General features: G+C 47.9%; 1 protein-coding gene across 2 annotated transcripts in view; it reads left to right on the plus strand.

The window, feature by feature from the left end:
• Positions 1-24,050, plus strand: part of LOC135909454 (probable cytochrome P450 49a1) — a 215,017-nt gene that overhangs the window by 168,671 nt on the left and 22,296 nt on the right. For both annotated transcript variants that reach the window (XM_065441436.2, XM_070536020.1), the window contains one exon: positions 22,633-22,870. In XM_065441436.2, coding sequence (XP_065297508.2) covers positions 22,633-22,870 — 238 coding nt within the window. The remainder of the gene's footprint in view (positions 1-22,632; positions 22,871-24,050) is intronic.

Raw genomic sequence — 24,050 nt, forward strand, 5'->3', positions numbered from 1 at the left:
AAGCTATTAGTGCGACTATATAGAAGCATTCAGAAGCAATACGTGCCTATTTTTAGGGCGCTATGAGAGAACTGCACTATTCACCGAGTTTACATATATATAATAGTGGGCCACGTTAAGAATGCTGTACACAAAAATAATGTGAAGAAGAACGGCAGATTGGGAGAGTTGGTAGTTTTCCACAATGTTAAAAAAAAAACAGCGATAGATACGTACACCGGGCTACAGAATAGAGGATGGGACGCAAACAGCGCCGTGTGTGTCCCATCCTCTCTTCTGTTGTCAGGTGTACAGTCGCGTTCATAAATTTGGAGACCATGCGAGCCCGTGGCCATGTGCATGCGCCCGCCGTCTGGCGGCTCGGTGCCTGCTGTCGAGAGTATCGCAGTGCGCATGCGCGTCCATCATATCTCTCTGGCCTGCTCGCTCGCTCGCTGCGCACCCGCGAGCGCGCCGTTCACGGTAATTCGCAGCCGCCGCCGCCAGTAGTGTTGTTCGCGAAGCAGCGGCGCGACATCTTCGGTCCCCTTGGTCCGACTTCGGCGATGTTTTTCAACTACGGAAGTGCCTGCTTTCCCCGCTTCTGTCACGGCTGTCTGGCCGATATCACGGTGTAAGATATCTACTCTTTAGGTGTAAATGCGCGCATCGATGGCAGCGGATACCTATCAGCGGTACGACGCAACTTCAAGACAGAAGATGTTTCATTGGTTTTATGTCCCGTTGGTATGGCAATGGGGCTTCGCGAAAAATCCGAAGTGATTGAGTGACGCGCGAAAGTATAATCATATATATATTTATAGGCCACCATGGTGAAGGGAGATGGTGGGGGAGGGGGCACCGCCGGGCTAATGAGCAGATACGGCGACGCGCCGCCGCCTCCTTCCTTTCCCTAGATCACTATCATCTGCAGACGCCGTTCTCTGGTTGGTGGTGGTATGCGCGCGTTCCTTGTCCGCGCAAGCCACCGCCTGCGTTCTAACTGAAGTTGCGTCGTCGCACCAATAGGTATCCGCTGCCGTCACCGGGCCGATGGAAGCGCGCCGTTGCAACTTTAGCTGGTCGATCGTGTCTCAGCAAGCCGAGAATCTTCCCCACCTGAGGAGTACATATCTTGCACCGTGGCCGATACACACCACTCGCGCTTTCTGCGGAGCGGGGCGTTCCCGGCACAAAGTGCTGTCGTCGGCAGAATACCACGTTCGAAGAAGCGCTACTGATTGTCAGGCTTTCACGCTGCTATGCTCAGATATTTCCACTGGGTTATCGCGCCTCCCTATTGGCGGACACAGACGTTGTTTGAGAAGCCTTACACTGTGAAAGTGTACAAGCGCATTTTGCGTATTGCGGCTTAGTCTTCTGCAAGCATGCCGCCAGCTGGACAGAGCGCGAAACGAACAAAGATCTCCGATCGTGCCCCTCGTGACAACGAACGCAAATTACGATAATCGGCCCATGCGCCGGTGCGCCGCGAGCGAACACGCAGGCTAGCGAGATAGGATGGACGCGCATGCGCACTGCGATACTCTTGACAGCAGGCACCGAGCCGCCAGATGGCGCGCGCATGCACACGGCCACGGGCTCGCATGGTCTCCAAATTTATGAACGCGACTGTACGTTTTTAGCGCAGATCTTTTTTTTAACATTACGCAAAAGTAATGTTTCACGTTCGTGGAATTATGAGGGCTCAATGACAATTAATGAACATTTGTTTTCTGCCTGTTAAGAGACGATCTACAAATGCTTATAAAGACTCTCAGCAGCCGTGGGAGAAGCAAAGCGGGCAGCAAACCAACATACACAAGGCGAGAATAGGGGATATGTTATGGGTGACCGGCAAATGAAGTGCGAACGGTGCAGGCTACACGCAGCCCTTATAGGTCACTAGATCATCACAGGCGTATTGTGCGAATTGCATAGGAAGCTTGACCAATGTCCTGAAAGAAGCCCATGCACCACAACATTGCTCTTCATGAAAAGGGCAATCTTATGGGTGATCTGTGGCAAACGGTTGAAGGGCGTACGTAAATTATGGGCGCTCCAGGAATTCCTTAAGCAAGCGCTCGAAAGCGTTGTACGACCGTTATAGTCAATGTCTCCCAAAGTCTTAGGAGAGCTGTATGTCACACCAAGGTCACATGCAGTTGAAATAGTAGCCATGTCAAGGCGAAGTGGGGTGAAAATTCAGCGGTTCGGCATTAAGCATGTAATTTGTAAATATTTGCTGAACCGCTGTTTTTTTTTTTACTTTTATGCGTTATACGAGGTACATATTAGCTTTTCTGGTGTCCTAGCTCAGTTAACTAAATGAGCTAGCGCCTTGTTTACATTCAGTGAAAATAAGGGAAAGGCTATGAGTAATATATAGGCGAAGGTAATATAGTGTGGAATGATTAGTGCTGTTGCTGGTACATTGCGTATGGAAGTGCTTCGGATCATTACGACTATGTTTTACAGAAGGCGCAGAAAATAACGCACAGTATGTGAACACTTTTCGAGAAACTTAAATGAAATTTATTCATAAAGCGGAGATCCTCAGTCATGTACTACTTCAATCAAGCTTTCAGTAATATGACATTAAGAAAAGTTTGACGAATAGAAACATTTAGGAATTTCAATGCTGTCTTAAGGTGTAACAGACACATTACGCACATTAAGAATAAGGCAATAGGTTCCTTGTGATTCTTGTGCCGTAATTTCAGTCAGTTTCCGGATAAATTGAAAGAGGAATAGTATTTTAATAATGTTCGTACTTTACTTGATTACGGTTGTATCAGTTGGGGCCCGTACACGGTTGATCTCACGGAACAGCTTGAAAGAGCGCAAATAGGGTAACTAAGCTTGTTCTTAATTATAGTTGAAAATTAGGTATGACAGAAAGTAAAATTAAATTACAGTGGCACGCATTAAAAGACCGACGAAAGAAATCTCAGGTTGAAAATTTTTCACGCTATTTGTTATTCGAAAACAGGGACTGAGAGAGAAAGAAATATTAAGTCGCCTTAAATATGTCGATAAGACGCGACCATGCACTGAAAGTCCGCCAGTTCTCCTTCAGGGGTGACGTCTTTAGTTATTCTTTTTTTTTCTGTTGTTCGATCTATAAGAATATGGAATACTCTTTCACCTGACATTGTTAATGTGGAAAACAATGATGCGTTCGATATCACGCTTTATGTATGTGATCACTTGTTTCTTTCTTTGCAATGTAACCCCCCTGCTGTAATGCCCACATGGGCGACGCAGGTGTGTAATAAATAAATATAAATGACCACACCCAAGCCTTGCTTACTAAACCAAGTATGTGCGGAATAAACATATTTATTATAGATAACTACTTACGAAGGTGCTTGAAAGCATTATGTGGCAGTTATCTGCTATTTCGCAGTGCACCGAGAGAACTGTATGTGAATGGGGGTTCACATTCAGTAGAAGGAAGGACCATATTGGCGGTAGAGGGTAGAGAAAGTACAGTGAAAGCTCGTTAATTCGAACTTCAATAATTCGAATTTATGGATAATTCGAATAGTACGATTTGGTCCGGCCAAGCTCCTCAAAAGTCTATGTATAAAAAAGTCCGTTAATTCGAACGCGAGAAGGTTCCCTCACGGATAATTCGAACTACGCTCGCCTGGCACACGGCCAGAGAAACGCGCCTACTGCCTACACACAAGGCTACCTCGCCTCCGGAATGGAGAAAACGGCGAGAGAAGGCAAAATCGGAAAAAATCTAACCGGCGCGGGGTCAGGCAGGAGGCAGCGGCGGCTGCCACCTCTCCGTTCTACGTAACCTCTGAAACTTCTTGTCCGTTGCGAATCTCGGAGGCTTTGCAAATCTTGTGCAGCTGCTATTGTTGTGCGGAGATGGCGTGGCAAGCACCCAAACACAGCGAATCAAGTGCGTTGCAGCTGTGCTTGCAGTCAAGAACCAACGAATCGGGGCCTTCGCCACCTTCACATGTTCAGCGTCTTTGTCTCGGCAGTCTTCATCGGTTGTGCACGTCTGTTTTCAGCTTAGGAGGTATCGGCCGTCGCGATTCATTGTGATAGTGTTAAGCTTCGGCTAACGTTCGTTTCGGTGGACATCGGTGGTGTGGCACAGTCGGACTCAGAGCTTCGACTTGAAGATGGCGTGTGCCCTCGGCACACGCCATCACTTTCTGACACGCCAAATTTCTTTCTGACGCGCCAAATCGCAGTGCTCTCCTTCACTTTCGTTAGTTCAAACTTTCATTAATTCGAACTGAAGCGGCTTCCCCTTGCGGTTCGAATTAACGAGCTTTTACTGTATAACTTTTCCTGCTGAATGATGCGTTTGTAAGAAACTACTGAACCTTGGTCTACTCCCCAATTTCATATACCTGCCACCGAGATCAAACTATTATTGTAATATGCGAGCTCCGTTTTAAAGTGGATCATTTAGCTACTGGCAAATGCAATTCGTAATGCAACTGCTCGAGAGAATCAGCTTCACTGGTAATGGTGCTGTGGTTCTGAAAAGTCCCACTAGTCTTGTTTTTTTTTCTGTTCTTTTTGCGTTCATTGATGGAAAGGCATCGTCACGACCGCGACTACTGGCTGAGCACTTGATTAATTTTTCTTCATTCCATTCTTACTTCCAAAGTACTGACCGCTTCCTACTTGCACCGTGCGTTGAATCAATAAAGGCCTCGTATTAGGCATCAATTTTGGTGAGCGTGCTTACTTGTTTTCTGAGCGTTGATATCATACTGAAGGTGAACTCGAAGTGAGTTTTTTGCAAAAGAGCAGTGAAGAGCCCAATGTAACACTTTCGTCAACGGCTTGTGTTCATTCTTAGAGCTGCCCAGTGAAGTCGACACCAACTTTGATAGGGTTTGTCAGGGTTATCTTTGTCTAAGGTTCAGTCGAAGCACTTCCTGCGCTGGGTGGCAATCTTTTGCACACGTAGTGGCCATGTGCCATATTCTGGACGAGGACACGCACTAAGAAAATCCAGTAACACTCTCTGAAAGCGTGTCGTATGCGCCACTATGCAAGACCTCGTCGAATATCAGTGACGTAGGTCTGCTGCATCGTCGGCAAGAATATCTTCTGGAAATTTCTGCAGAGCACTCGAGCTTGGATAATGTTCGCCGATATGCTATCTTACACGGAACGTCCTCTTCTGTTGCATAATCTGCATTTTATCAGCTCACAGGGGCACAGTAAAAGAAGAAACGTGCGCGTTTTGCGAAGCCATCTTTAGCGGCCTGGTACAGCTCCACCTAGAACGTGAACGTTCATTTAAAGTACGTACGAGGTAAAGGCTGTCAACATGGGTGCAAACAATCTATCCTGTTATTCAGGTCAATTTAGTTCCGCCTAAAATAAAAAAAAGTCTATAGCCCAACGTATCAATTAAAAGATTGTTATGTTCATAGAAAAATATAATGTTCAGTAAATAGCCTGGCAAGGGAAGAAGAATTCGTGATCGTCAGTCAGCCCCTACAGTGTGCGCAGGACTACATTTATCTATGTTAATTACTCACAGCGGACCCTGATCACGAGAAGAATAAAACTGGATTGCAGTGCTTACGGCAGGCATTGCCAAATCCTGACTGGAAGCTTACCACTTTCGTTGAAAATAAAAGTGTACAATCATATTGCATTCTACCGGTCCTAGCACATGGGACAGAAACTTGGAGGTTAACAAAGAAGCTCGATAACAATTTAAGGCCACGCAAAGAGCGATGGGACGAGAAATTCCAGGCGTAATTAAAATTAAATTATGGGGTTTTACGTGCCAAAACCACTTTCTAATTATGAGGCACGCCGTAGTGGAAGACTCCGGAAATTTCGACCACCAGGGGTTCTTTAACGTGCACCTAAATCTAAGTACACTACACGGGTGTTTTCGCATTTCGCCCACATCGAAATGCGGCCGCCGAGGCCAGGATTCGATCCCGCGACCTCGTGCTCAGCAGCCTAACACCATAGCCCAGGCGTAATGTTGAGAGACAGGAAGAGAGCGGTGTGGATCAGAGAGCAAACGGTGATAGCCGATATCCTACTTGACATTTCGAGAAAAAATATGCAAGTGGGCAGGCCATGTAAGGCGCTGGACAGATAAGCGGTGGATCGTTGAAGCTGCATAGTGGGTGCCAAGGGAGAGGAAACGGAGTCAGGGGTGGCAGAAATTTAGGAAGGGTGATAAAATTCAAAAATTTTCAGGCCTAAGTAGTATTCAGATAGCGTAATTAAGGCAGGGGTAATTGGAGATCGCTGGGACAGGCCTTCGTCCTGGAGTGGACATAAAGGTAGACTGATGGTGATGACGATGATCTGCATAGAGCACGCGCCAACTTAATGTGTGATATGAAGTTTGAGTCGAGGCGAATACAGCTATAAAGCAAAACAAAAATATGCACATGCAAGACACACATTGAACTCTATGCCGTTGACCCGTAACTTTCGTGAAGCTATTTATAAAACGTTATGCAAATGTACACCTCCTGCACAGCTCCCACCACGCGACCCACGCGATCGCGCATTGGAGTGTTCGTGATCGGCCCATTTCGCTATGACGCTGTCTCCTGAAGAGTAGGTCCACTTGTCTATTGTTTGACGATATGGTCATAGTGCTGTTGCACTATCTTCGGTACAAACCCGCTTCGCTCGGTGTGAAACCAACCGAGCAAACGCGCTTAATCAAAGAAAATATGTCACAGAAAGCGTCGTTTTAATTAGGAAACAAAACTACTACGTCACGAATCAAAATTAAAGCCAATTTAATGTTTTACGAACGTGTGATCCAATTAATGCCTAATAATAAGTGTGAAGCAAGAAAAATATTAAATGGTAACTAAAGAAACATAACGGGAAGAAAAGTGTGCAGAAACAATCGACGATACTAATTACGAAACAAAAATACTACGTCAAGAATCAAAATTAGAGCAAATTAAATGGTATGCGAACGTGTGCGGTAATTAATGCCTAATAATAAGTTTGAAGCAAGAAAAATATTAGATGGTAACTAAAGAAATATAACGGGAAGAAAAATGTGCAGAAACCATTGACGATAATTGTCTTTGTATGCATATAGCCAAACGCCTTGTAGAAAGCTATTCGGTTTATTAAAGGAATGGTGCACATTTTATGGCGAACATTTCATCACCACGCCGTAGCTGCAAAGCCACCACGGCGGGTTATTCGATTATAATGTACGTCGCAATGGGGAACAACGTAATAATTTTGACTAGCTGTGGGGTTTTGAACGTGCACCTAATGCATGGTACACGAGACGTTTTGCATTCCGCCCCCATCGGAAGGTGGTCGCCACAGTGGGGGTTAAACCACGTGACCAAGAGCTTAGCAGCCCTACGCCATGGCCAGTGGTCTTCCAGGACAAGTGAAACGACTATACTTATGCGACATGCAAGCAACCGTACGCGAGCTGGGTGAGCCTTTAAAAAAGTAGGTAAAAGAACAACCTCCAGCAAGCACACTCCGCATTTTTAGATTACCCAAGCGCTGGACAATAAAAAGACTGTGTTCCTGTGCACCTGTGCCCGTCAAACAACAATGGTATACTTATGACCTGCAAAAGGAGGGAATGCCTCTGGCGCTAAGGTCGGTGACAGCGCACGCAGCTGCCGACCTGGGTAACATAATGCGAGCGGGAGGACTGAGTTCGAAGTAAAAGCAAGCGACAAATTTCTTTAGTTATGGCCCGCACCTTTCACTTCTCCATCAGGGCCCCTATTTCGAAAGCCCTTGAAACCCCGACATTGACTTCGCCGGAAATAACATCGTCGCACGAAAAGCCCATAATCAGACAGCCGTTTGATCGATGCCAAACAGGAACATGATCAATGTGAAAGAATTGCACACACGTCAAGTGGGTCAGCGTCCTCTCGGCATAATAGAGCATGGCGCAAGTGGCGGTCGCGCGTAGATGTGTCAAGGCTTGAAGACGATAAACAGCCACCTTCACACCGCAACCCGCTGATTAAACGGCGCGGCTGGAGAGGATCAAAGCCTGCACGATTATCAGCAGAGCTGCCTCGTTCAGGCCTGCCGCGCGGCAAACGCAGGTATCCCGCCAATCGGAAGCTGGCTGCACGCCCGATTCCATTGTTTGTAGCGCGATTTCTGGGCACGTTTCAGCGTAAACTCTGAAAGGACTCCACGACCTCCGCATCACCAGTCGGAGGCTCACCGTCGAGAATGCAAGTGCAAGTTCCCTCCGTAAGAGCTTTGGCAGCCGCGAACACCCGGCGAGCCTCCAGTAGCACCGTCGCCGGCCTTTCGAACAGAAGCCATGCTCTTCGAGCGAAGCCCTTCGAAGCGATACCGAGGGTACCGTCTCTGCCGCTTATAGGCAGTTCGTGGATCTACTCTCGCCTGCTCGGTAAGTGTTCTCCCGCGTTGTGCGCGGTATTAGCAGCATGAGCGAACGTTACGTGCTCTCTACGCAGCTAGCTACGATACCGAGGGTACCGTCTCTGCCGCTTATAGGCAGTTCGTGGATCTACTCTCGCCTGCTCGGTAAGTGTTCTCCCGCGTTGTGCGCGATATTAGCAGCATGAGCGAACGTTACGTGCTCTCTACGCAGCTAGCTACGATACCGAGGGTACCGTCTCTGCCGCTTATAGGCAGTTCGTGGATCTACTCTCGCCTGCTCGGTAAGTGTTCTCCCGCGTTGTGCGCGGTATTAGCAGCATGAGCGAACGTTACGTGCTCTCTACGCAGCTAGCTACGATACCGAGGGTACCGTCTCTGCCGCTTATAGGCAGTTCGTGGATGTACTCTCGCCTGCTCGGTAAGTGTTCTCCCGCGTTGTGCGCGGTATTAGCAGCATGAGCGAACGTTACGTGCTCTCTACGCAGCTAGCTGCGCGACCAGTGTCGGCACGAGCTGTGCGGTATAACGAAAAAGAAAATTTCCCTCGGCACGGGCTGAAAGACGCCGGGCGAGTGGAAGACCAGTATTCTACCTGAAAGCCACTACTACAGCTTCCTTTTTCTATACTACTCTGAAATTAAACGTACGCTGTACGTGCTAGTTCCGTGCTACATTATCGCGCACGAAATCGCCATCCGATAAGTCGCAGGAACACTTGCATCAAATGGACGTCCAGTCTGGCGGCTGTGCTCGCGTCGCATACATATACGCACCCATAATACGGCTTCGAGTTAAATAGCCTTATAAAGCGTTCAGCTCTATGTGTCATGCCTAAAGTATAGAGCGGCTCAAGGCCCCCCCGAAACGTTACGGGGAACCCCCTCACCCATCCTTCCTTGGCACTCAGCAAATTTCGAACCAAGGGCGCGGAAAGGTTTTGTCCCAAATATTAGTTACTTACGCTGTTGTTAACAATTTAGATATTTAGGCTACCATTTCTTCGTTCGCAATTGCAGTCCGCAGAAAAATTACGTATTATGGCCCGGAAAGCTCAGTGCAACACGGCCGGCAAACCAACACGGCAAATTTACCACGATAGTTGCGTGGTTTGGCACGAAACAGAAACCTGGGTGCCCCCACACCGTGGGGAATTCAAATCAATTCAAACATCTCTTCGACACTGTGGATAGACATGTCAGGAGTACAGACAAAGATCCAATGTTCCCTGACTGGGCCTGGTCTTCCTGCCACAGATGCGCATAGTCAAAGAAAGAAAAAAATATGCGTATGGGAAACCACATCTAAAATAATATAAGAAAATTGGCCGCACTACTAAACACACACCGGAAAGACTATCGGCAGGTTTACCGATAAAAATTTTCTTAACAGCTGTACAGCATGACTGAACAAACTTTACTACAAGAAATATGGTCTTTTGCTTCGCATAAGATAATAGTGGTAATGCGGGCACACACGAGATCAACGCAAGTTGGTTACACATTGAAAGGTCTAAAGAATACAACCCAGGAAATAATATCAGAAACGAGGAAAACACAAGGAATTAAGAAAATCTATTTAATGAGTTTAGCAATGTTTTTAGTAAACAAGATGATTTCCGAACGTTGTCACCAGGACGAAGAGGCTACGATCTCGTAGTTGTCGTCCAAGTTGGGGTCTCCAGGGTTGCGTATCCCAATCGCTGCCAGTCAGTGTGTTGCGTACTCCAGGGTGGCGTATCGTACTGCTACCGAGTTGTAGCGACGCCTGCCTATCGAAGCTCGACCGACGTTACTATTGGGTAGCGTGGCGTCGTCGGTGGGCTGCAGGCACCCGGTTGACCATGGCGACCAAGCAAGGGCGAGACGATTTCTAGTGCAAAACTTGCACGGTTTATTCAAAGGTTGATGAAAGAAGATGAGAAGAGAATAAAGTGGTCAAAAATACATTTCGGAGCCCCTTGAATAGGCTCTCTACAATCGTGGGAGGGATCTTGCTTCCGTCGACGTCCTGTGACCGGCACAGAAAGTGGGCCCCTCCTCCTCTGGTTATACCGTGCCTGCTGCAAGGAGGAGGGCGTCCCACCTCCTGGAGTTGTAGATGCTTGTCCGTCTCTTTTGCGCGTTGCTGGTTCGTGGAAGTTCCCCTGTAGAGCTCGAGCGTTCGAGGAAAGGGTCCCTCTAAAGTCGCACACACACAAAAAAAAGAGGCCTGTAAACACTGCGGGGCCTCGCCCAGACCGGCAAACACTCGAAATGGTCATGGAGAATCAGGAAGTCACCCTTCATTTCGACGAGGCCTGATGGGTGAAGGTCGGGTGAGAGAAAGTCCCTTCAGCACGAGGTGCGGGGCACCAACCGTGGCAGGAGACGTCGCGCCTCATTTCAACGAAGAAGGTCGGTGAAATTCCTTTCTGCACGTGGTGCCAGACGCCAACCGTAACAGGGGCAACGGCCGATTGTGTGTTAGCGTCGAGGGTGCAGAACTGAAAAGAAAGGTGCGCTATTGAACCTCGATGGCGGAAAGTGAGTAGCGCCGTGTGTCAGCCCGCTGATGTGTCACTGCAGGTTTCTTTTTTCGTGAAACGGGCCTGGACAACGCTGGGAGGGGGATAATCTGCTCCGTTGGAGGTCAGTAGCCCCGTTTACATGAATGCGACAGTGGCGCATCGCATTTCCAAGCGCACTTGGGAAGGGCGATGCGACGCCGTTTACATGTAGCGCCTTAAGTCTCGCAAAAACGTAGCACCACATAAGTGCAACCGGCTTCCGGTGCAACTGGTTTCCGGTAGTGGGCCGAGTGCACGTTGGTGGTTGAGTGCCGAGAAATAGACAGTTTTAGTTTAGCGTACGCAATTTACAGCGTACGCTATACGCTATAGTGTAGCGGATGCGAAGCAGCGCACGTTTTTTCAGCTTTAGCTGGCCAGCGAGATCTTCGAATCTCGGAGGCCATTAGCCGTCGTTGCGGTTATTTTCCGACTATAGCGATAGGTAGCGCTGACATCTCGAACGTTTCTTTCGTTAGGCTTCGACTCGTTCGAAACGAGAAGCGATCTCGTAAGCACCACAAGGTTATCCATAATGCCCTGTCGTCGAAGCGGCCTGAGACTAAGCGAAAGCCGTTTACACAATTATTTGCTGCGAACGAAGTGCATTTTACAAAAGCAACGCCAAATTCAATTCGAAGCGGGCAGCCGGAACCGCCGCCATGTTGGTGGCTAATTCCTTCCCATCATTCCTAATGCGACGATCCCGCGTTTACATGCTCCGCGAGACTCGACTCGCGCCCGTAAATCTACCCTCGCCTGGCGCATTAATGCGATGCGCCTTCTTAGCGCATTACTGGTGTTTACATGAATGTGATGCGCTGGAAATGCGATGCGATGCGACACTGTCGCATTCATGTAAACGCGGCTAGTGAAGTATCGTCTCTCTGCAAGAGGGAATAAAAAAAGCGGCCGGAAATGGTGCTCGGGGGAAGATAATAATAAATTGGAATAAGTATATAAACAAATGAAAAAGAAAGGGAGGAAAGAAAGAATGGAAACAAAACACCAAGCAACCCAATGAAAAATAACGAAGTGCTGCTGCCTATAGCTTGAAATTTAGCATACCGAATAGATTCGAACGCTCCCTTTGAATCGTTTATGTCTATTGGTTGCAATGTCCTAAAGTTATAGATGCGGTATGATTCTCTGCATTTTCTGTGTCACGCAGAACAGAAATTTGACTGTAGGATGTAGAGTTCAAGTTGATGAACTTTGTTACCTGGTTGGTTGAAATGTTCGGCGATGGATTTGGGAAGTTCTTCAGCTGTGTCCGTGCGATGTCCATTTAACCTCACGTTCATTGATTGTACCGTTTCAACAATGTATTTTTTTCTTATAGAAGGAACATTCAAGCATATAAATCACATCGGAACTAATGCAAGTAAAGCTAGGTTTCACTTCGTGTTTATGATATGTGCATTTGTGGTGCCTTTAATTTTAATGTCACTTTGAAGGTGCCTGCAGGTCTTGCACCTGAGGCGACAACGTGCTTTTATTACGCGTTAATGTTGTTGGCTGACTTTTGCGTGAACTAACATGTCATTAACATTTCTGTTGCGACCATAGGGCCACCTTGGTACCACCAGGAACGCTTTTCTCAGACGCTCGTTACTTGATAATATTGGGTGATATTTTCGTAGGATGCTGTTCATGTTTGAGAAAGCATTTGAATATTTTGTTATAAAGGCTGGTGGTATCTCAGATTCGGGTGTAGGCTGTTTCTATGGTAATTCCGATGGCCTCTCCAATCTTGACACGACGTCATAAGCTCTATCGAGAGGAATTCGTGGACAGCTTTTTTCTGCTAGCGTGAATTTATGGTAATTTATGCCATAGATATAATCGTTGTCTTAGCTGCAGATTCTTCTTATTCGCTCCGGTTGTCCGACAACAGTTCCATGCTTGCAGTGTCGCGGGTGATGACTGTTGTAGTCCAAATATTGCTTTCTATCCGTAGTGTCGTTCTCAATTTCTCGTTTTCTATATAGACCGTCGTCTCGAGGAAGTTGATTTGACTAGGAGAGTGGTGAGCAGTAAATTTAATACTCGGGCGAAAGCGATTGAAATGGCTAGTTAGGTTGGTTGACGCGCTTGTGCCGTGTTCCCTTATTATAAATATGTCGTCAATGTAATGCGATAGGTGTTAGGTTCGAAAGGGTATGATTTTATCATGTTTGCTTCAAGCTGCCACATGAAAATGTTGGCATGCGTGGCAGCGAATAGTGTTGCCATGCTGGTGCCGAAAGTTTGCAGGCAGTGAATAGAATGGAATTCAAAATAATTGAGCGTGAGAACAAATCTAAGGAGTGACAGGTAAACTTAAGGAGCTTGCGCTTGGGCATTGACTGCGAGTGATTTATATACAGCTTCAATTCCTTCACTCATGCGTACGTTAGTATAAAGGACAGAAACACCTAAAGTGACTAGGATAGCACGGACGGAAATGATTTGGTGGGCGTTAATGCCATCGAAGGAAGTGGGGTGGGTCTTAAACATAAGACGGGAGGGTGGTTTGACAGGTGGTGATTTAAGAATTTAGATAGTGACTCGGTAGGTGTGTTGTTATAAGACATGATAGGCCGACCTGAGATTTTGGAGGTAAATATCTCTTCTACGGGAGCCTTATGTACTTTAGGAAGAAGATAAAAGCGGCCATCTGGCCATCTGTTTTGTCCTTTGGCATCATGAAGCGATATTTAAATGGCGTGATCAGGGGCGCTATAACGTAGAACTATCGCAAACGTTTCTAGTCGAATTCTGCAATCAGCCCTCCGCGATTCCTCAAAAAACTTTTTGGACCACCCCCACTTCACCTGTCTCACGCGACGTCACGAAAACCGTGATAGCTCCCCATCTGATATGACGTGTATACACTGATCATGTATGATTTGACCGGAAAAAAAAAGTAGTTATGATTCGACCCTTTTCGCCATTAGCCCTCGGGTATTGGTGAAATGTTTTCGGGCTGTACCTACTTCACCTGCTTGTCACGCGACGTCACAAAATCGCAAAAACTCACCGCGTCAAAGTGACGCGTACGCGTTAAAGATGCATTAATATGCCGAACAATACTGAATTTTCTTTTGGATAGCCGCAGGCTGCCCCGTTCCGGAAGGAATAAAAGATGGCTGCCGCCGATCGCTCGGGCACCGGCGACTCGCACTTACCGGAGAGCATGGGTTTATTTGCGTATAATAAATCTTTTTGTGCGGCCAAGTAACGTTTTCGAGCAGTTTCGGCACGTTTACGATCTCGTTCTGCCAACTATTCTCTTCTAAGCATCCGTTTCAGCGTCATTCTTAATGGAATGGAAAAACTTTAATTCTCTATATCTCAGAGAGATTGGCGGTGGGCCGGTGTCTTCATGTTTTGAGTCCTGGCCGCTTCACAAGGTCGGCGCCCCTATTCCAGGGCACCGCTGAGTCTTGCTGCCTCGCAGGCGTGCTGCACAATTGCCCGTTGGGCTGCGAGCTCGCTGCTGGTGAGCAGACCCTCCCATTGTTCCGCACTTGGGTTATTTACTTTATGGAATGCGAAATTACGCTTGCATTCCCACGTGATGTGATATAACGTGGGTGTTGTTCCGCACCACGGACATGTATCCCTGTACTGGGTAGGGAACATTTTGTGTAATGTGTGCAGGTTGAAGAACGTACCTGCTTGCAGTCTTCGCCAGCTTACTGCCTCATGTTGTGTGAGCGATGTGTGGGGTGGGGGGTATTTAAGTCTCCTTCCTCTGTAATGGTTAAGTATTTCTGCATACGTCGGCTCAACCGTTAAGGGGGCCTCTAGGGTTTCCGACTGCCCTGCTTGGTGCGTGAGTTCGCGAACTAGGCGGTCCACCCTTGAGTTGCCCTCTATACCGGTGTGTGCCGGTATCCAGAAGATCCTATGTTTTATCTTTTTGTTAGGAGGCTCTGTTTTGAGGAGGATTCTCAGTGCTTCCTTACTAACTCTGCCTTGTGTGTAGTTCCTGCATGTTGCTTTGGAGTCCGTTAGAATTATCAGAGATTTGTTCCTGCGGTAACCTTCAGCCGCCGCTAGAGCTACGGCGACTTCCTCCCCCTCCGTTACAGTGCAGTTTCTCAGGGTCGCGCAGCTAATTGGTTCTCCCGTGTGGTTTACCACTGCTGCCGCGACTCTAAACATTCTAGTGTTGCGGTCCCATGGGTATACGGCCGCGTCTGTGTATACGGTGTTTTCTAGTGCGGCTAGGTTTCGTTCCACGAAATCTGCTCGTGCCTGCCTTCTGGCGGCGTGGAGATTCGGGTCCATGTTTCTCGGTAGGGGGCTAACCTGCAGTGTCTGGCGAACGCTGTCTGGGATGCTAGCAGCCCGATCCTCTATTCCGTCTGTGTTATGCCCTATTCTTTTTAGGAGCTTGCGGCCGGTGGCAGTCTGCTGGAGCCTGGCGATCTGTGCAACGAGCTGCGCTTCCGCGAGTTCTTCGAAGGTGTTGCTCAGGCCCATCTGTAACAGTTTATCGTTGGGCGTGTTTCTAGGCAGATGTAGCGCCGTCTTATACGCTTTCCTTAGTAGCGTTTCCGTCTGTTCTTTTTCGTGCTTGGTCATGTTGTGGTACGGGAGCGAGTACGTGACTCTGCTGACCACTAGGCTTCTGACCAGCTTGATTGTGTCTTCTTCTCTCATTCCGCTTCTTCTTTGAGACACCCTCGTTATCATTCGGCTTACTTGTTCTGTCGATTTTTGTAGTAAGCTGATTGTGTGGCTGCATTTCTTGCTTCCTTGAATCCACATGCCTAGGACGCGTATCATGCTTCTTTCAGGTATGTTTTGTCCCTCTAGCTTTACTATTAGTTCTTCCTTGGTGGGGTTTCTTCCCACTCTCAGGATTTCTGATTTTTCGGTAGAGCACGCCAGGCCCCTTTCTCTGACGTATTCTGCCACGCACTCGGCCGCTTCCTGCAATTTTTCTTGCTTCTGTCCCAGGGAGCCTCGATTGACCCAGACCGTGATGTCGTCAGCATATATTGCATGCTGGATGCCATCAATCTTGCTGAGTCTTCGAGCCAGTCCGATCATTGCGATGTTGAAGAGTATTGGTGAGATCACGGAGCCCTGCGGCGTGCCTTTGCGTGGGGTGGTAAAGATGTCGCTTCGCAGGTCCCCCAATCCCACCGTTGCCGTGCGTTTGGTCAGAAAGGCCCTCACGTAGTCGTGGATTCTCTTGCCGCAGTTGGCGTTGTTCAGTCCTTCCATGATGGCTTCGTGGCTAACGTTGTCGAAGGCCCCTTTGATATCTAGGGCCATGATAACGTTTTCGCCTGCTCTGGGTGAGGTGTTTATGATTTCTTCTTTTATCTGTAGAAGGACGTCCTGTGTTGACAGGTGCGCCCGGAAGCCAAACATGCTGTGCGGGTATAGCTCCTTGTCCTCCAGGTGGTGTTGGATTCTTCTGGTGACTATCCTTTCGTAGAGTTTACCGAGGCACGAGGTGAGGGAGATGGGCCTCAGGTTTTCAATCTGAAGCTTTTTGCCGGGTTTAGGTATCATCACCACGACAGCGTGCTTCCATTTCTTCGGTATCGTGCCCTCTGCCCACAGTGTGTTGAGGTATGCTGTGAGCTGATCTATCGCCTCGTCGCTGAGGTTGCGTATTAGGGAGTTTCTGATCTTGTCGGCGCCCGCGGCTGTGTTTTTGGTTGTCGCTCTAATTGCCGCGTAAACTTCCTCTCTTGTAATCGGTCTGTCCATGTGGGGGTTCTCTGTCCCCGGATACTCCCCGTCGTAGCCTTTGGGATTGTCTTTGCCGTAACATTTTACACGCACTGCCTCCAATAGTTCCTCGTCGGAGCCTTCGTGCTGGTGGACCAGTTTCTGGATTGCTTTGCCGCTTTCTGTTTTCGTTTTGGTTGGGTTCATGAGGGCTTTTAGTATGCGCCACGTCTTGGCTGTGCTGAGCGTGCCGTGCAGTGAGCTGCAGAACTGCTGCCACCCTTGCCTGGCCAGCTGTGTTGCGTACTCTTCTGCCTTCTTTGTGATCTCTGCTATCTTCTTCTTGAGTTTCCTGTTTAGCTTTTGTCTTTTCCAGCGTTTTGTGAGCCCGCGTCTTGCCTCCCATAGCCCGAGTAGCCGCCGGTCCACCTCCGGTGTTTGTTCTGTTCTATCTATTTCCTGCGTGTAGAGTTCTTGTATCTGTTTTAGCTGTTGGCTCCATTCCTCTATAGAGGTGATTTCCCTGTTTAGTTGTTCGCTGTGCTTACGGAAGGCGTCCCAATCTGTGATATGGGCTGTGCCGATTTTTCTTTTTACATTCTCCGCTTCGATTGTGGTTTTCAGTACATAATGATCGCTGCCTAGGTTCTCCAGCAGGTTCTCCCACTCGGCCTGCTTTGCTCCTTTAACAAATGTTAGATCTGGGCAGGTGTCTGGGCTAACGCTATTACCCTGGCGCGTTGGCTGATTTTCGTCCGTTAAGAGGTCGCAGCCTGTGTTTTCTGCCGCAATGCATATTTGCTGCCCCTTCTTTTCGAATTTCTGGTATCCCCAGCTCGGGCTTTTAGCATTGAAATCCCCTGCAATTATTAGGGTGTTCGACTTGGCTAGCACGTTTGCTTCTGCAAAGAGTTTGCCGAAGTCGCCGTCTTTCTGCCTGGGGGGACTGTATAGATTGACTATAAATGTGCTTTTAGCTCTGTGCTTCTTTTTGGGTATTATCTCGGTTATTATGTGTTCGATTTTCGTGTTCTCAATTCCTTTGTGTGCTATGGTGACTATCTTGTTGCTAATGAGGGTTGCGGTGCGTCCGCTCTCCTGGCACGTGTATCCTTTTAGGGTGGGTGTTGTATTAGTTTCTTGTAACATAATAATGTCTGGTGGTTTGTCTCTAGTGTTTATGTACTGCTGTAGGAGTCCCTGCTTTCGCCGGTATCCCCTACAGTTCCATTGCCATATTTCTAGGTTGTTTTGTCCTGCCATGATGTATTATTGTTGTTGTTACTTTGGCTTTCTGGTCCGAATCTTCTCTCGTTAAAGAGCCTGTCTCTGGCGTCATTAGTGGTTCTCTGTGTGTTTTGGTTTTTTACGTAACTGCGGAAGTTTTGGTCTTGCAAGGCTATTTTCTGTTGCATTTGTAACATTTGATTCTGCATTGTATGCATGAAGCTTTTTAGTTCGTTTCTAAGACTCTGTTCTTCTGATTGTTGTGTGGTCAGCTCTACTGGTGGGCTCGGCGTTCGCCCCGGTGAGTTCCCGCCTTGCCTCTGCAACTGCATTTCCCTTATTAGGTCGTCTATTCTCTTTTTTAGCTGCCGCGTTTCTTCTCGGCAGAGCTCAAGTTCTTTTTTGAGCGCTCTATTTTCCTCAGCTAGTTTCTTTTCGTTGTTTGTTTGGTTGTTTTGACCCGAGTGCGGAAACAATGACTTGGGAGGGCCTGCTCCCCAGCTCACCTGGACTCCGCCTTTCTTCTGTTGTTGTTGCTTCTGCTGCCCCGGGCTGCCGTTCTGCTTCCCCAGGGGTGGGAAGGACTCGTCCCTGGGTCCGCCACGGCTTCGACTCTGTCCTCGGCTCCGGCCCCTGCTTCGGCTCCGCGACTGGTCCTCGTACCCGGCCCCGTTGTGGCTCTGGGAACGGCCCCTGTCGCCCTCCGAGCTGAACCATCTCGGGCGTCGCCATCGGCTCCGGCTCCGGCTCTGCCGCTGGCCTTTCTGAGGGCGTCGCCCTCGCAGCTCTCCGGCCGTCTTGAGTCGCAGCTTGCAATCTTTCGTGCCGGTTGCGTGATCGCCGTCGCAAACCAGGCACCTGAGTGTGCATTGGTGTCCTTCTGCCGGATTCTGCGTCCCGCATAGTTTGCAGGCCTTGGTCTCCGGGTGCGGACAAACGTCCGATCGATGGCCTTGCTGGCAGCAAATGTAGCAAATCTGCCGCGTCGGACGGTATGGGTAGCACCACATCTCTCCTCCGTAGTATAGGACTTGCCTTGGGGTTATGGGGCCGTCGAAGGTGATGACGGCAGATTTTGATTTTCCCAGCATACGGGCGCTGTGGATCGTGACTCCTTGAGTCCGCACCCGTAGGTTGGCCTTGAGTTCCTCCGGCGATGTTCCGGGGTCTACGCCGTGGATTACCCCTCGTTGGGTGTCCTCGGGGACTGCCACGTAAGCGTTTACTTCATGGGTGCGTTCCCCGAACGTGAGATGGGTGATGCGTCTCACGTATTGGGCCGCTTCCTCGTTATCTGTGCTTACAATAATGATGTTCGAGCCGTTGCGAAGTCTGATAATCAAGTCTTCACCTTTACATTTCGAGTTGGTTGCCGCCACTACGGCCCGGGCGACTTGGTAGGTTTGCAGCGATCTCACAATGAGTCCTTTCGGTCTCAAAATTATCTTAATGTCGTCTTTCGGGAGCGGAGGCAGCCTCAGTCTGGGCCGCCGCATCGTCTCCTTCTCGCACTGCTTTGACGCAGCTGGCGTGCCAGCTTTTATCGGAGCGTTGGCCAGGTTTTTTCCGCCGAGGTTACCCTGAGCTGCCGGTGGAGAATTTCCGGGGTTGTTCCGTTCGTTTTCTCTCTGGCGTTTCCTCTGGCGTTTACTCATGGCTAATTCCCAGTTTTGGTTTTCTTCGCGTTGTGGTCCGCTTTGTGGGTCTTGCATGGCGGCCTCCTCGTTGCCCCTGCCCGCTAGAAGCTCGGGTTCGGCGGCGTCGAGGTAATCTTCCTCCATTTCTTGAGCGTCTAATAAGTCCCTGGGTTGTCCATCTATTGTTTGTCTAGAATCGGGTTGGTTGTCGGGGCAGTGGTCCGTTCCAGGCTGCATCGTCCCACGGGACGAGGCCGGGGTGCCCACGAGCGCCCGTAGTCGTGCTAGGCACAACGAGGCTTAGCGCTCGCCCGACCACCTGGCAAATTCAAAGTCCGGTAAAAAACCGAAAAATGGTCCCACCGTCTTGAATTTGGTGTCCTAGTGGTTCGCTTCTGGTCCTCTTTAGGCTCCAAACGAAATTTTGGAGGTCCAGTGGGTCGAAAAGGTCCGGGTTGGTCAAAACTCGGCGGAGCCCATGCGACGCACGTCCGCACTGCACCGTCGTCGTCGTTGCAAGCCGCCTCGAGTTTAGACCAGCCACCGCAAGCTAAGTAAGGGAAAGCGGACCAATCACAGACGGCGGCACCACCCTCTTGATCCGGTTATCGATTTTGAATGCAGTGGCTCGGTACCATCGAATGCCTCTCCACTTGAGCGTGCTCCTGGCCTCTTCTCAGCCAATTATATAAGACAAGCGGCTCAGTGTAGGCAATGTTATTCGTTTTTCAAGCAAACAATAGTGACCTCTTATGACGAGGAGAGCATTTGATTGGTCCGTTCGGACAACCCTGCGGGTGACCGTCCGATGCTTCCGTTGGCGGTTTCGCAAATTTGACGTCAGGAGATTAGAATCAAAACACATTGGAACAGCGTTATGTTATAGGGCCCCAGTTGCCTGGACAGGGTGGTTGCTTGGGCTAGTTAGTAATTCATGATCAAAAATAACGTACAGCGCGAAGGACAAGGACAGCGATAGACGACATACACAGCACTGACTTCCAACCATATTTTATTGCGTTGCCGCATCGCATCAGAGTTGTTGTTCTGTCGGGCACAGAAAACGTTTTGCGTGCACAACGAATGTAGTCTACAAACTTCCCCTATCTTGCGGCACTAAATATGTTGGACAGACAGGCAGGTGCTTAAACGATCGACTAAGAGAGCACTGTAACAACGTCCGCAGCACTGTACAAGGCCACATGGGCATTCATTGCCGGGTCTGCGGCTGCGTACCATTCTTTGAAGATACTGAAGATTTAGGGAGACACAGCTCACAGCTCACCCGGGAAATTGTGGAAGCTGATTTCATCAGAAAACTTGGTAGTATTTGCGTTAGTGCCCCCTCTATCGCGCTGACCCCTGGTGAAGTCACGTATCTAAACAGGTAGAAATCGTAATGCTTAATGTTTTTATTTTTTGCAGATGACCATGCTCTAAGTTCAGGGACTTGCTGCTAGAACACCCCATGTGACTGTCTTACATTTGCTGCGCATGCCCTTTCTTGTATATATACACACGATGTGGCAGCACAATACACTATTGTTGGAAGTCAGCGCTGTGTATGTCGTCTATCGCTGTCCTTGTCCTTCGCGCTGTACGTTATTTTTGATCCCTGGACAGGATCTCCGCTATTGTGCTTTGCACAAGAGTGTTGTAGTTTGAGTTAGAGTTGAGTTTTCTGTGACAGGTGTGGTTGTTCAGTTGTCTGGAGGCCTAATTTTTGTACTTTTCTATAGGACAGAGTACGAGACTGCCGCCTTTTAACTTCTACTCTATCATGGGAAAGTACGACGAATTCAATCAAGTAAATTCCATAGGTAATTTGGAACGTAACGTGTGGTAAATCCTTTCGATAATTGACCTTGCTGTCTGAGTGGTGTGAAAATCGCAATACATATATGCTTTGCAATGCGACACTGTTAAAATGTACGAAAAAGCAACCCCTCAAGATAACAAACGCCCGTCTTTGATAGAAAATCTATTATTTCACTTCGAAAGCCCCTTGATCATGTTTCAAGCCCGTTTACAAATGAGACACTGGTAATTGGTAATACAGTCAATGCTCGAGGGCAGTTTAATGACAGTACTTTTATAAGGTGCTCCATATTTGCCCGACCTCTGTATTATGGCCATTTCAAGGAGTGCATCCAGAGCCTTATTAAAGCCTTCTATGGCCGGATATACAAAAGTCCAACGAGCCCGGCCGCAAGGCATTCCCCCACGCAAGGCATTGGAAAATCTATGAAGGCGATTTTTCATTACGTTGATATCATTGTCCAAGAAATCATACGTTAATTTCCGTGGTATATTTAAGACCAATGGCCCTCTTTAACTAATATCCTGTTGTCTACGGCAGTGTTGCCTGATGACCCACCTCACCATACGTGTCTTTGGACACCAAGTTCTCCTATGAACTGATGGCTGCAGAACAGCAATTACCGCCTGCGTGACTTAAGACTAATTTCGTACAGGAAGGTAGATTTGTTAAGTAGGCAAATTTGGGGAGGTTAATGACACTGAGGGCTATTTACCTACCTAAATTACCTACCTGTCTCTCCAAAAAACGTAACGCAGGTTCAGACATGCTGCATGCAGGCCTGGTGCCATACTCCGTGATTGATGAATGGATGCCCTTGTAGTTGGTCCTCAGGCAACATCATTCGCTGTTACAGACAACATTGTGAATGTTCAGCTACCATGATCCACATACAAGATAAGAAAGAAAATAATTTGCATGGTCTAGATGTGCGGCATAAAAACGCTCAGGTCACATGCCAAAACAACATGACATATGACATATCTGTGCCAACATGACAGATCTGTGCGCGCTTCCTTCAAAGAGCATGCTATGCGTTCGTTTTGGCCAGCGAGCCCCCTGAACTCGTAGTTAGGTCGTCTTATCGCCGTGGCTGCGACATACATTTCCGCCAAGCGCCAGGCTCAAACGGAGTTCCTTAGTGACTTGAGGCACAGCTTATTTCGCACAACTTCCACACCGTGTTGGCTAGAGCAAGGCGTATGGAGTATGCGAATCAAGAGGTATGGCACAAACAAAGTAATGGGTAGAGGCATCGTATTTCAAACGTGCACCGATCGTTGCTGCTGCCCATCTATTCGGTGCTGCCTTCCGAAAACTAGCGTCGATATGCTTCAACAGAAATCGCATTTCATTTACAGGTAAGCACCATCCCGACCAGAGGCACAAGGCATCCATGGAAATGTACAAGAAGTATGGGCCTATCGTTGTTGAGAAGCTGCCGGGCCGCTACTCCTTAGTGCACCTATTCCAAGGCGTCGACATCCGTAATCTATACCAGGAGGAAGGCAAGGAGCCTTTCAGGATGGGTGCAACGGCCTTCAAGGATTACCGTGCAAGCAGACCAGAATACTACGCTGACGTGGGCATATTAAACCTGTAAGCTTCAGACCTTGTACCACCGGTTCAGTGGTAGATAACATTCATGTGTTACCAACAAGGTAGCGTATATGCTTCTTTGTTGCTTTAATTGCACGTTGCATACCGTGGGAACAACACTTGTCCAGAGTGGTCGATTGGTCTGTTCGGCCTCCATGAATTGGCGAAAAAAAAAACACACGCCAACTCGGCAATAACGACCCGCATGGCCATGCCTCATGCCACATGCTTAGCCTATGCGCTATATACGCTGTCCAAGCTAAGGTTAGCAAAGGTGTTCGACGAAACAAATTACATTAAAAAAACACTGTGCGAGATAAGACTAAATCTTACGGTGTTGGGTTGCCAGAACGCTGACCACCTAAAAACGTATGTTTTATAATTTATTCTTGCACCGTCTATATCTCATATGTTTTTTGTCGAACTGCTTGACTACTGTTAGGTGAGACACATGGTAGAACAAACAGATCTGGAATCCAGAAGATACCACTAGGTATCATCTACGGACACGCGCTGTCTGCAGATGGTCAATCTCGACTAGCGTGATTCGCACTGTAATTGGAAAGGGCGTTAAAGAAAGCTACTCTAAGGAACCCAGAAAGAAAAATGTTTTTTTTTACATCTCACAGACTAGTTCACATACGGGGTGACCATTTAAATTTTACATAATTTTTCAAAAATTGTCTACGAGAGATAGCATAATTAATGTCATTGCGCTGGATTATTGGAAGAAACAGACATTAGTAGCACGCGGAATGGAAATACATATTCAAATATTTAAGAAAAACTCACTAATTACCTTTTTTATTATATACGTTAAGAAACATATGGCAATTTACGAATTCTAGTGGATGACATTGCAAGACATATTCACTTGAAATGGATCTCCAGGATGACAGCGGTTTCAACATATTGTTGCCCAAAGTGTGGGACTTAATACATTGGAGTTCCACTTACTTTCTTGCTTCAGTGCATAAAAGGGCCTGTTATAAAAAAAAAGTAAGTGAAACAAAAGCGCATTTTTACGGTGAGGGTTATGTCCCATATCTACAAACGGATGTCATTATGTAAATTCATTCCAAGTTGATAGGCCTTGCAATCTCACCGGTTACAATTCTCAAATTGCAATATGTACCTTAACGTAATTAATTAAGACGATAAATAGTAAACTTTTCATAAG

The sequence above is a fragment of the Dermacentor albipictus genome, chromosome 3 (genome assembly GCF_038994185.2).
Source record: "Dermacentor albipictus isolate Rhodes 1998 colony chromosome 3, USDA_Dalb.pri_finalv2, whole genome shotgun sequence".
Taxonomy (NCBI): Eukaryota; Metazoa; Arthropoda; class Arachnida; order Ixodida; family Ixodidae; genus Dermacentor; species Dermacentor albipictus.